This window comes from Pezoporus occidentalis, unplaced genomic scaffold, assembly GCF_034315485.1.
Source record: "Pezoporus occidentalis ecotype Australia unplaced genomic scaffold, CSIRO_AGI_Poc_V1 ctg38, whole genome shotgun sequence".
Taxonomy (NCBI): domain Eukaryota; kingdom Metazoa; phylum Chordata; class Aves; order Psittaciformes; family Psittacidae; genus Pezoporus; species Pezoporus occidentalis.
Window position 1 is genome coordinate 3076873 of NW_026915702.1, and position 14111 is coordinate 3090983.

Consider the following 14111-nt stretch of genomic DNA (forward strand, 5'->3'; position numbering starts at 1 on the left):
TTTCTGGCAGTAGAAGATGAGTACTTGAATAAGTGCATACTGTCTCAGTCTGTTTCTCCACATGTATCTGCTATTACTCCACTACTGTTCTATAGATCAAAATGTGTTACATGAATTATGATGATCCTTAAATAAATTGGATGAGATATCTGCAGTCAGACAATGATTTTATCTTAATGCATTTTCTATTCAGCAGAGCAACAGGTTTTAGGGGTACTCCAAGGACTGCAATAATCCAAACTGCACCATGGGGGAGAATGGCTTAAACTGAAAGAGGGTAGATTTAGATTAGATATTAGGAAGAAATTTTTTACTGTGAGGGTGGTAAGACACAAGAACAGGTTGCCAAAAAAGTGGAAGCCCCATCCATAGAAATGTTCAAAGCCAGCTTGGACGGGACTTTGAGCAACCTGGGCTGGTGGAAGGTGTCCCTCCCCGTGGCAGGGGGCTTGGAACAAGATGATCTTTATGGTCCCTACCAACCTAAACCATTCTATGATTCTGTGCTTCTATGATTAACTAACTCACAAAGCACCTTTAACAAGCCCACATGGAAGTCCCACCAAACACAGCTGAAGAGATTATCAACCGTCACCCCAGGCTGCCAAGACCACCACTAAATCATATAAAAAAAATCTACATGGTTTTTGAACACTTCCAGGGATGGTGATTTAACCACTGCCCTGGGCAGCCTGTTCCAATGCCTGATCACCCTCTCTGTGAAGAAATTGTTCCTAATATCCAGTCTAAAAATTCCCTGGCACAGCTTGAGGCTGTTACTTCTTGTTCTACCACTTGTTACTTGGGAGGCGAGATCAACCCCCACCTCACTACAACCTCCTTTCCAGGTAGTTGTAGAGGGCAGTAAGGTCCTCCTTGAGCCTTCTCTTCTGCGGACTAAACAAGCCCAGTTCCCTAAGCCATTTCTCATAAGACTTATTCTCCAGACCCTTCACCAGATTTGTTGTCCTTGTCTGGATCTACTCCAGCACCTCAATTCACCTCCCTACACCAAACAAATGTAGGCAGTATGACTTCCTAAGCCCTCGCTTTAACAGACTGAAATTGAACTGACATGGAAGATAAGAGAGAATGTTCCAGTCATACCTCAGTTTAAATTTTACATGACATAATTCTTATACTCTTGACTAGTGTTTGGTAATGTCATCATTCTTTCAGCTTTTTGTTAAGAAACAAATTGTATGCATATATAAATCTATTATTTTAGGATATTGTTTCTGACATATTTTTATAATCAAAGCAAACAGTGACCTGCCCAGTTACTCCTTCTCCAAGTTTTTTTCCTATTACTTCATCTCCACTCTCAGTCTGCAGAGGATTAAAGAGGAGGAACATCTGATTTCACTGACCAAACTGAAGTGGGTGTTGGTCACTCCTTCATTAGACAGAATGTGTGACAAATTCTTGCCTAGAAAATATTTGCTCAGAGACACAGTGTCCCTCTGCACAAATAAAAAACCACCAGTTAGAATACCATCCGCTAAATCTTTTCAGGTTTTTCAACTCACTATATTTATGGGATTGAATGTCCAATCCTAAATACTATGAAATTGCTTATTTACTGTAGTCTTCTGCATCTATACTTCATGTGAAACTAGTCATTGAGATGAGTGATGTGTGATGGGTGATGTGATGATCAATGTCAAGGGCTCATATATATGGAGTGCTGCCAAATAAGCAACACAGTGTCATAGAATATTTTACCAGGGGGTCCATTACATCATCTAGTCTGAATCCCTACATCACAGGCTGTCAAATTCCACCAAAACATCCAAAAGCACAAATTTCAGTTAGATTTGAGTATTTCAGGATTTGAGAGTTAAATATGCAAATATTTCAAGAGAGATTAAAATGGTACGTAAGCTTACAGTATACATTAATTAAGTGAAGATTACCCCTGTGCTCACTGTATACAACAAAGATGCTGTGTTGCAGTAAGGAAAAGAAAAAGAAAAGGTCAAACATTTTCTTGTGAAACAGGGTGGAAAAGTTACTTCTGAAACAATGCATATGGTTATGTGAGAAATTAAAGTTCATCATATTATAGCTGTGTTGGCTATAATAATTACCTTAGTGAAAAGCTGTTTACATTAAGCTAAGTAAGGATAATGAAGAAATACCAATTCTGTTCTTCCCATGCTTTGCTAGGGAAGGAATAATGTGTATTGCACAAATAGAAACAAAGGCTAGAAGGGACCATCAGAACATTTTATGTGGTCAGCCACACACTGCATGGATAATTTCTCCTAGGTATTGACTTCAAACTGTTTCAGGGATATTTCAAAGAATCCAGATAACAGTAACACTATTATTTCTCTGGTAAGCTGTTCTAATACTTAATAATGTTCAATGTTTCAAAAAAAAGGCACTCATTTAAGGTGAAATTTATCTAACTTCAAATTCCTGTCATTTAATCATAATATGCTTTTGTTAGCAAGGTTGAAAAGTCTCCTCTTATCTTTGCACATCTTTTTCACATGTTAGCACCTATGCAAAGATCAAGCCACCTCTTCACTTTTTTGATAAAGTGTATAAACATAGCTCCTTAAACCTCCTATCACAAGGATTCCTCAATCATATTTGTGTCCTTCCTGTGAACTTGCTGCACTGCTTTCATATGTTCTGGAAGTGCAGACACTAGAACCATGGTATTTGATGGTGTGTATACAAGCAAGATCACTTCCCTAACTCTGAGCTTCCTCTTTTCATAGACTCAAGTGCTGAGCTCTTGGCACAGTATCAAAATGAGAAACATCTTTCTAGCATTTCACACTTGACCCAAAGTTCTTCTCAGGGGCACAAAATTATCCCAGTTTAGACATTTATTTGAGGCACCTAATTAGCAGTCTCTTATGACAAGGTCAATGAAGAGATTTCTAGAAATGCCTGTCACTGTCAGCTGTAACAAGGCACCTGGGATGTCCAAGATCCTAAATGAGGCACCTCAGTCTAATACATGAAAGTAGTCTGAACAAGGATTTGAACTTTTCACCCTCTAGAGTATTCTGATGCTCTTCACATACAAATTGTATTCCCTATTCCAAGATATGCTTTGGACACGGTTGTATTAAAATCAACTTTGTTAGCTTCTGACCTTTAAATCAATATTCAGAGCATTCCATAAGCCAGAGCCCTCATTAACCCTTTCATTATTTATGTTTCCTCAGTCTTTTGTAAACTTCACTAGGAAGAAATCATACGATTGTTTAAATCACTACTAAATAAAAAAAAAAAAATCATCTTTCTATCAAAAACAAAATGTAGGGAAACCTTCTGTAAAGCAGGATTCACCAGTGCATACCTTATAACAACTATACTATGATCAGTCAGTAATTTAGATTTATGTCATATAATTCTACAATGCTCATGTTTTTTCATCAAATAGCTACGTACTAAGCCAAATGCCCTGGAGAAGTCCAAGTATTCTGTATCAGCACAGTTGTTCTTATCTGTCACTCTTACACATTTCAACAGACAACAGGTTTGTTTGACAGTACTCTCCATCCATAAAATGAGGTGAGTGACATTCATTACTTTTGAATACTGTCTAAATATGTCCATACGTGAAGTTTAAGTTAAATTTGGCAGATTGGTAGAGAATGTGAACTGATCAGCCATATGAAATGAATTTTCCATCATATTAGACCTTCCCTTTTCAATATTAAACACAGATGGTTAGGAGAGAATGAATCAATACAGAGAAATAATACTAGTACTCCAAGGAAAAAGAAATACTCCACCTGTGTGGTAATTTGATGGGGTTGGGTAAAATATTTCAGATCTCATCATAATAACTTTTAGATTTTGTCACCCTTATTTCTGAGAGAAAGCATTGTTCTAAGTGAGGGCACCTGGTGCAGTCTATGGCAGCGTTTGAGCAGTGGAGGTACTGTTCAATAAGGTGTTATCATAATTTAAAGCAGCAAAATCTGAACAATGACGGGATTTATAAAATGCACCTTTGGTATTGTATAATTCCTCTACAATTTATGACTGTAATTATTCTTATTTGACTGAGATCTATCCAGGAGAATTACTCTACATTGAAAAGTGGACTAAAAAGAAGTACTAGTTGCAGTTCATATGTGCTGACAACAGGCAGTGGATCCACTCCTCTGCCCTTTCTTCCAGAATGGCCCACGTTGGCATAGCCTGTTGAAGCTCTGCAACAGGACTGTTGGCTATCTAAGGCTCCATGCTACAGGGATAGACAGAATTTCCCCAGGGTATCTGCTTGCTTTCTGAAATCCACTCTCAGCTGAATGTTGCTGTTGTCCTCTCCATACCTAGTACATCTGTTGATCCATCCATCATCAAAGCCTAGACTCAAACCATAAAGTTGTATCCTTTTTTTTAATTTTACTTTTATTTTGTTCACAACCTTAGTCCCCAGTTCTTATGATAGCAATCATTAGATGAAAGGACTTTTATTTGGTATTTGTTCTGATATGACCTTCACAATCTCAACACAAGTTTAGCCTGTCAGTATCAAGAAAAAATGAAAGTCTTAGCTAGGGAAGCTTTGTGTAAAGACTGTGCAATTCTCCACAGAAATTCCTTCAATTTTGTATAACAATTTTGTGCTTTCTTTAGCTCCACTTTCATCTGGTCATTAGACCATGTATCTCCATGTACATCTATTCAAACAATTTAATTCTAGAGGTCCTGTATGTAGTTCCTGGAACTTTCATGCCTACTACCACTCCAGTGTAGTATAATCATAATTTATTTTTCTAAAGGTCCTATTCTATGCCATTGGACATTAATGAGTTTATGTGTCCAGTTTATGGTCATGCAAAGGTGTGCCATCTAAAATTCTGAGCAGTTCAATCCCTTCTGTTTAAAACATTCTGAACTGCTAAAGATAAATGCCTGTGATTTCTCTATGTGGGGTGGTTTTGTTTCTTTGATATTTTTTTTTCCCTGTTGCCAGAGAATTTCACATGCATTAAAACAGGGAAATGTATTATTTCTGCCACTTCAGGCCAGATATTTTGACACAAGTCACAAATTGCTAATCCTTTTGCAAACGCAGACAGCAGTCTGACATAGCTCCAGATTTTAAACATGTTTTCAGATTAGACCCCAATGTGTCTTAATCATTTAGCTGTGGAATAAAATGCATAGACCTAAAAAATACATCTGAATTTTTAGGGAGGATTTAATGTCTGCAGTATTTTATGCACTATCATCCCATAGAACGACTGATCTTTTCAGTGTGTCACTGGAGAGTAAAGAGGATTGAAAACAGAACCTTAGAAGAAATACTGCCTCCCAAATAATCTTAATTATGTCAAATAGTAGAGATCTGACTATTTCAGCCAGTTTTTAAGGACTCTATTCTTAATATTTGAAAATAAAGTTGAGTGAACATGGAAGGTGTAATTTTAAAAGTTTGTAATCCTTTGACAACAAGCAGAACAATCTTTTGGCAGTGCATATATCCTTTTGAAATTTGGATTTCTATAAGAAGGTGTAACATCATGAAATGAAAGTTTCTTTCCTTAGAGTATCCTTGTGTTACCTGTATATCTGCATGCCTGTGTTATGTTAACTTAAATAGGCCAGTAAGTTGCAATAAGAAATTATTATTATAAGTAATTGGAGCTCAGGATCATGTATATAAGCTCCATGATATTGATTAATTTTCTACAGGTTTTAGATTTTTAATTTCTAGAATGAGTTAGCTGGTCTTATATCTATTAGGCACCTACCTGCTAATACATATTTTTCTTAGCACCAACACTTAATTTGCTTAAATACAAAAGACTAAATGATATATATTTTCAGGCCTGACCCAGCATGTTATTTTCTGCTGTTATGCAAAACCAAAATATTTTACTGTGTATTTCTTTTAGCATGTGACTTCTTAATGAGGCAAGTGTACAGACTAAGACAGGTCACAGAGTTGAGAATTTGCTTTGAAGACTTATATTTGAATTATATTTTCTGCTGATTTACAGACATCTTCTGTGATTTTTCAGATTTTTTTATTTTTTTTTTATTTTTTTATGGAGAAGCCAAGGTTCATCTTTCCTAAAAGAAGCTTCTGCATAGTGTAATCAGTGTGTCTTTCCATGTCAAAAATCAAAATGTAAGGATAAGTGAGTATACAAAAAAGAAAAGAAAGAAAAAAATGTTATGAGAGTATACAGAGCAAGAGAATCTTTGCAAAAACTTTTCAGGTGAATTTATACTATAAAAATGTGGTGCAAAAGAGAATGGAAATCACAATGAGGTATATTCTATCCATTGCACTTCATTTTCTATTGTGGTGGGAAAATTTCTCTGGATTCACTCAGTATTCAATTTCTTATATGAGAAAACACATCCAGTTACACCAGTGAAATGCCTTACAATGATATATTTCATTCATTTCTAAATAAGTTCTTTAGCTCCTCATGTTAGGCTGTATAAGTGCACATGGGTACAAATAGATGTGTAAAATGCAAGACCATAAAGGTGCGATGTTAAGATTGTATCAGACTTTTAAAATATTTGAATAAATGGAAAGTGGATATGGGCAATAAATGTTTTCTTTGTTGAGAAAGAGAACACCTGCTATGTTAAATATTTTTAAATTTTATTTTCTGAAGAAAAGAAAAGTCAGTCACTGTCTTGGAGATTTCATCAGTTACATTCATTTCTATGGCACTAAAGACTGTTGATAAATCTACAACTGTATACCACTATGTACTGAACTTGGTGAAGGTTTTAAATCACAGTTTTCCCTATGTGTTACTCTACTGTGGGACAAGGGCCTCAGTGTCATTCTCATAAAAAGCAAGGGCAAAATTGCAATGGACTTCAATGGAAGAGGTCTGTAAGAGGATGCAATCCTGCAAGTGAAAATTAGCCTTACAGCTTTTATATGGAGGTTGAAGGAAAACTTCAGAATATGCTGACTTCAGTGCAGTGATGTGAACATCCTCTTGGAAGCCATCTCCCTCCCAAACCCTCTTCATTTGCAGTTGTTGCTTTTGACCTGGGCTTCAGTCTTACAATTCTGATGACCTCTGCTGAAAGCTCACTTTACCAGGTCAATCAGTCAGACAATCCACTGAGATGTCCTTTCCCTGTGGAGTCAATGTGTCCCAGTGTGTCCCACCCCTTCCAAACAGCCTTCTTCCTCAAATAGAACATTATGATCAAATATGGTGACTATTTGATGTTTACACTCCCTTTTTGATGCTTTAGAAATTACTTGAAAAGAAAAAAAGAGTACATCATGACACTAGCACCACATGGCTTTATTGAGTTTTTTAAAAGAATGTTTCTCATAGTTTCACACAAGCAACCATCTCTATTTTATGCTTTCCTATTGGATTAACTTTGCATATGAACCTTCTTGTTCATAGTTCTCTTTTTAAAAGTCTCAGGTGTATGACACTTAGTAAATGAAATGCATCAAACAGCTCTTGCATGTAATGTCATTCTTACTGTAAGGTTGAATAAATATGAGATCATTACACTAAGAATTAATTTTGTCCAGTGAGTTCCAGTAACAGTGAGTAGGATAGCCAGTGTTAACAACAACATTCACAGAAATCTGCACAGTGTCTCCCCCAAATACGATTTGCTATTGCTTAATATAAGTAACATGAACACCTTAAAAAAAAAAAATCAAACATGCCCCCCCAAATAGTAATAATAAAAAAAAAAAAAAAAACACGGAACAAAAAAAAATCAAAAAGCAACAACCAACCAAACCAACAAAAATAAGTGTCAACCACAAAAAGGCCAAGATGTCTTGCAAAGCAGACCTTGGTTATAGTGTAGGAGCATATACCTACATAGCTAAGTATATAACTAAAAGTTCTAAAATGGTTTAAATTTCCTGTTAAAAAATGCCGGTATTATATGGTTTACTTTTAGGTTACCTGGAAAATAATAAAAATGTAAAGTGAAAAATGCCCTTACAAAAAATTTAAATGTTTTTTTTCTCATAAAAATAATATTGTAAGAAAACCTAGACAAAGTCTCTATATTCTTAAGTCCCTGGTTTAGTGAAAAGATACAGCCATTTTATCAACATTAAGAGCAGACTTACATACTTTGCTGAACAGCAGTGAAAGTAAGCATATGTTTTAAATTAATCCCATGCATAAATGCTGTCTTAAACCAGAGCAAAGCAGCACTTGGCATTAGAGAAAGATATTTTCTGCAACAAAGTTAAATGCAGCCTTTAAATTTTAATGTCTCTGTTTGACCTTTTCTTTCATTATTATTTAGAGCCTTCTTTATTCTTCATTGTCTAAAATTATCCATTCATATCAAGTTAATGGCAAAATTCTTGATGCCTTGGAAATATCTTGTTTCTTTTTAAACAACATTATTATTTTAATAACGGTTGAAAGTGCATTATGATTCCTGAGTTATAGGTATCATAAATCAAACCCATTTCTTTTCCCAAATTACATGTAGAAATTTGTAATTCCACTTCCAGCCCTCCATATGTATTTTTGCATAATTTTTACCAGTGAAATAAATTGCAATGTTGAATTGCTGTGCTGGATAACCTGTGAGGAAACTGACAGTTTTCTTCTGATCTTTCTGAAGGGATTCCAATGTCGCAAAGAGCAAGGAGGGTTAGAATTATGGTATTAGCTTTCAAAGCTGATTATTAATGTGTAACGCTTATTTCATTTAAACTGGCATCCCATGGAAGCTGACACACCTAACATCTGATCTGCCACAGTGATGAGAGGAAACTATTGCAACCATGGAATATTTGGTATCTGTCCTAAAAGGTGAAGGTGGAAAAATCTCTCTTGAAGAGCCATTGCTTATATTTTTAGTGACTTTTCAGACAGTGAAATACATCTGCAAGCATTTATGAGATACACATCCTGCTTTATATCAGAACTGGTGAGTTTATATTATAAACAGTATTTATATACTGGTTTTATATTAAAACTTCCCCAAGTTGCACTGAGATCCAAATTTTTGTCTACGATCAGTGTTAGCATTAAGCTACAAACTTTATTCAAAATTCCAGCTGTTAAAATGTAGAAAATGAAAGGGATACTATACACATTGCTTAACATTTTCATTCCATGGTCATGTAGTTTGCTGTTTTAAGTGCATTCATGGCATTAATATTTAAAGAGATGGGTTTATCTTTACCTTTAATTTCATTGCGGCTCTTAGGGGAATAGTTAACTACATTAGTAGCTTTTTAATTGTGATACTATACTTTGCTGTACAGTGACACGAAATATTTCCACATCATCTGGAAGGCTCCTATGCTGGCCAAGTGTTCCCGGTCTGAGTATCAGCAGCGTTTTACTTGGGGAAGACATGAATATGTAATGTCAGTTATGGCCGTGATGGGATCATGTCTTGTCCTGTAACAAAACAAAAAAACAGTTTCTATTCCCTATGTAGGATAAAATATGAGCCATACACTATAAACCATGAAGTATGGATAATATAAATTATTCAAGTATTGTTTCCAAATAATTTTGTTTTCACAGCTGATCACTTTACCTGAGTCTATTTTCTTATGAAAACAGCTTCAATTTTTTACTTTTTCCTCTCACAGACAAGACTATTTTTATTTTACTTTGAGGATAAATGAACAGAAAGTAGTAAGACTAGAAAAACCTATTACATTTTAACTCTCCATTTATTTCTTCACTTACTTCTACATCTTTCTCTGTATTATTTTATTTCCTATTTATTGAATATTCATTGACAAACAGTTTGGTTGACATCCCAGAAGAGAAACTTTTTCATGAGTAACTTTATTTTTCACATATGATTGGAGAATAAATAATACTAGTCAGATTGTTTATAGAAATATTTCCTTTACACCATATTTTACGACAATTATGCCCCCCTAGTACTTTTCCACAGTTTCAGGAGTTTTTTCGTTCTTTTCCTTAGTTCACCTCACTCTTTTTTTTTTTTTTTCCCTGCTGTTGACCCAAAATATTATGGTATTTAGTTCTGAAAAATAGCTGGTATGTGATGTTTGAAAAGTATGGAATGGGGCTGAGATTTCCATGCACAGAGAAATATTTCCTCATTGTTTGACATTTACCCAACAACAGTGGGGGAATAGCTACTTCTGGCATGCAGCTGAAGCTGATATAGCAGGAAATAATATTCCTGTACCCCAGATGATTATTTTCTGCTGTATCAGCTGTAACATCAGGCATTAATGTGCCAGGGTTAAGCCAACACAGGAGCTTTTGGGAAGGTGAGATTCTGTCTCATTTCCCCATGAGCTTCAGGACCATTACTTAAATTTTGTATGGGTTTTGCTTGCTAATTTTGTTTTGGGGTGGCTTTTTCACTTCAGGTAGACATGAAATGCATGTCTTATTTTTCCAGAGGTGCATTTTGGGTTATATCTCTTTTTGATAGCAACTCTCTGACTAATGGGAATCCTAATTTTTGATCAGAAGTTACAGCAAAATGGCATGTATGATTTAGGTGGATTTGGAGTCCTGTCACATATAATTTTATTCTTTGCAAAACATTTACCTTACTATATTCTCAATGTGAACCTGAGATGAGTTTACTGAACAGGTTGCATTTATCCAATATGATGATATAATCTACATTTCAATAGACTTTTGGGTACTAGACTATCAAAATGTTTACTAGCCACACACTTGAAGGCTGGTAGCATATTTTTATGAGATTTCACAGATTTCTCTCTATTTGCCCTTTTATTCTCCCCCATATCTGTGTTTTGTAGTATGCCTTTTTGTTAATGTATGAATTACAAACATAAATCTTACTTTCACTTGATATTTTATCAGGCAATTAATTGCCTCTTTTGAGAAAGCTGGGACAATTGTAGAATTATGAAAATTTACATAGTAAATTCTTTCTCAGCTTTTAAAGCCTTATGCAGGCAAATTAAACTAAGTTGCCAGTATTCTTTTTATATTTATATTCTGCTAAATCCACTGCAGAAATCACATCTGCTCTGCAAACCATAATTATGAACTCATTCCTAAACATACTTTTATGAAGAAGATATATAAACATCTCAACATTATCAAGGAAAGATAGCACAGCATTTTAACATATTTAACAGCTACCAGCAAAAATGTTTTGAGTAAAACACATTCCATGGCTAGATATCTATTTAATGTTTAGATAATTTGGAGAAAAGATAGAGGAATCTTCACTCTCTACTCCCACAGAAATTAAATAAATGCAATTTTAGTGCGCATATTACTGATTCTTTTTGGGTTAGTGCACACACAAAGAATTTTTACTAAGTACATCAGTAAGCAACCATAATTGTGTTTTCTCCCTAATGAAGTCAGTCCATTACAAAGGTATAACAAAGTTAAATCTCATGTCTAAGAACTTTTTTCTTTGCCTGGAGGTTTTATGCTGGTTTCTGTGATTCTTTTTTTTTTTTTTAAGGATCATCTGTTTCAACTGGAATCGCACAAATTTGAGAGAGGAAGAGGCAGGTGCCCTTTTGACCCCAGTTCTTCCTTCACTTCCATCTTAATTGGTAATGATCTTTATGTCACAAGCTTCACAGTCCTGTCAATATGTCATTCTGTCTTTCTCTTCAGCACACCGAAGTGTTATCAGTCTTCTATTGCAGCCTTCCACATGTCAGACTTAATCCTCATGGTGCTGTCCACATTAATATTACATCCCAGGCAGCATTAACTGCAGCAAGGGCATCTCACTGAAGTGAGTAGATGTTATATGACACGTGCCATCCTGAAGAGGTAATTGATTGTTGTGTGATTTTCAAAATAACAATTTCCTATTTTTCTTCAAAGCAAAGCAATATGTCTAGATTAATCTTTTCCATTACTGAGACAAATACACAAAATTATTATTTATCCCCTGAGATGTATTCTGAGTAACAAGCATCTTGTAAACATGTGAATTTAACTGTTGTTGGTTTGGTGGGTTTTTTCATCAAGCATTTATTGTTCATATAAATTACAGCTTTTGAGGTCAAAATAGATTTTTTTCAATGCTGCCTTCTAACAAAATAATCCAAAAGTGGTGGTGCTTTGCTAGGAGAGTTTATCTTATACTCCACATTTATAAAAATAGATTTCAAACTCCTGCAGTGCCAGAAAGGCATGCTGAGATAGTGCTCCTCTATGCCTTGCTGGTGAGCATATCAGTGTAGGGCTGGGACATTTCAAGTTCTAGTATAGCAAACCGTATGTTTTTTCCTTTGTAATTTTTTCCTGAAAACATTTTGTGATATCAAGCAAACACAGTCTTGACAGTATTATAGTACATTGACTAAAAATAGACTGGAACAGCAGGTAAAGGGTGAAAGCTAGATGCACTTAGGCAACAATTTCTGGTTTTAGAAAACTGAGCATTTGGAAGGTATAGCTGTTAAAAGAAAGAGCTAGAAAACAAGAGGCTAAAGTTCATATAAACATTCAACTTTTCAGGGATAAAAAAATGTTAAAAGGATTTTAGGGCCCTTTTATACTTACATTTGATTTCATATTTTAAAATTGGACAGCTAAATTCTCTAATTAATAATTATAATGATATAGCTCACCCACAGTGGTGAGGAAGTATTGATCATGAGTGACAGATGTATTTTTACATGCTAGGTTTATTTGTTCTTTTACATTAACAAATTATTTACAAGAAAGATCTTCGCAAGTAAAGTCAAATCTTTCAAATTGCAGAAAGCAATCAAACCATTGTTCATTTCCATTAAAAAAATGCAGCTCAAATTCTTAACAGTTAGTGGGTTAAGAAGTCATGAAAGAGTTCAATAAAAAAAGATGCATTTTGACTGACATTCCAAAATCCATGAAGCACAGATTGTTATGCTTTTCTTCCACCCTGATTTCTAAATTGTTTCTACAGCTTTTAACAGATTTCAGTTTTAGCCTGGGAACAAAGACTCATCCCATGGAATTTGCTATAGTCCTGAAACCTCATGGTTTAATCTTGAAGTCCTTCTCAACCTTTCCTCATACACAACTAAGTAAATAAATTAACCTGATCATGTTCCTACTGTGACATCAATGTGAATTTTATTTGCTTAAATGGAAGCCAGATTGTTCCACTGAGCACTTCAAGATTAATGGTTAGTCCTTGTGCTTCCGGCTTATACATTAGTTCGCCTGTATCATGGGAGGTCCTATGGATCCTCACCATTTTATCTGAAAGAGAAATCCATTAAATAAGACCTTTCCTGATAAATGCTAATCAGAATCTGGGCATCCACTGACAAAGACTTATAAAATCAACCCCAAAAAATTAAAAATATTGTAATGCAGCAAAATTAATGAGAAAATAATATCTTTCTTTTTGTCAAAACACTGATACAACATAAAAAAGAGAAAAAAATTTACCCCTTCATCAAAACTAATATGACCTGAAAGACCTCCATTGGGAATTCTATGATTTCAAGTGGTCATGGAATTGTATTTTAAAAACATAACGAAATTCTTCAAGCAGTTTATTATTTTATTAATGCTTTCATCTTTTTTATACTACTGGAATTGAACACTTGCAACACTTGGTAAAATATCCTAAAATGTTTGTATTTCCATGTATTTTAAAATCTTCTGCAAACTTCTACTAACTAGAGCTTGCAGAATAAACAGAATTAATACTGCTTCTTAGACTCCAGAAGCTATATCTTTATCTCTGTAGGCATCCATTTGAAAAGGGTAGAAGACATGGACAAAAATATGGTGAATATTAAGGAATCTTTTAATTAACATTTGAAAATGAGACTGAAACTTCTAATGCCAAGTGCCCTCTGAAGGAAGGGGTGGTCATTTATTCAGTTGAGCCCTGATTCCAGCTCATGGTGGCCACGACCCTATGACAGGAGATAACAACTACACGAGGCACCCTCAAGGAATGGTTTTCCAGTCTTTCCTATGGTTCTTGGGTATTCCATTCTTCCTCATGCACTCTAATTTTCTCAGAAAGTGAAATCTCTGTAAGGAGCAGGCCCTTAAAAGCTGCACCCCGGAGCTGCCTCCGCTGTCCCATGTAGGTTCAGCCAACGTGTATGTCCTTGACAAAATTTTATGCAAAGCTGTTAGTAAAGGCTTTCATATCTCAGCTTCCTCTTCTTCGTAGCTAAACAATTCTAAACCTGCTTT

General features: G+C 35.1%; 1 protein-coding gene across 2 annotated transcripts in view; it reads left to right on the top strand.

Moving 5' to 3' along the window:
* The window catches only part of SEMA3E (semaphorin 3E), a 142881-nt gene that overhangs the window by 92445 nt on the left and 36325 nt on the right, over positions 1-14111 (top strand). For both annotated transcript variants that reach the window (XM_062631953.1, XM_062631952.1), the window contains one exon: positions 11413-11506. In XM_062631953.1, coding sequence (XP_062487937.1) covers positions 11413-11506 — 94 coding nt within the window. The remainder of the gene's footprint in view (positions 1-11412; positions 11507-14111) is intronic.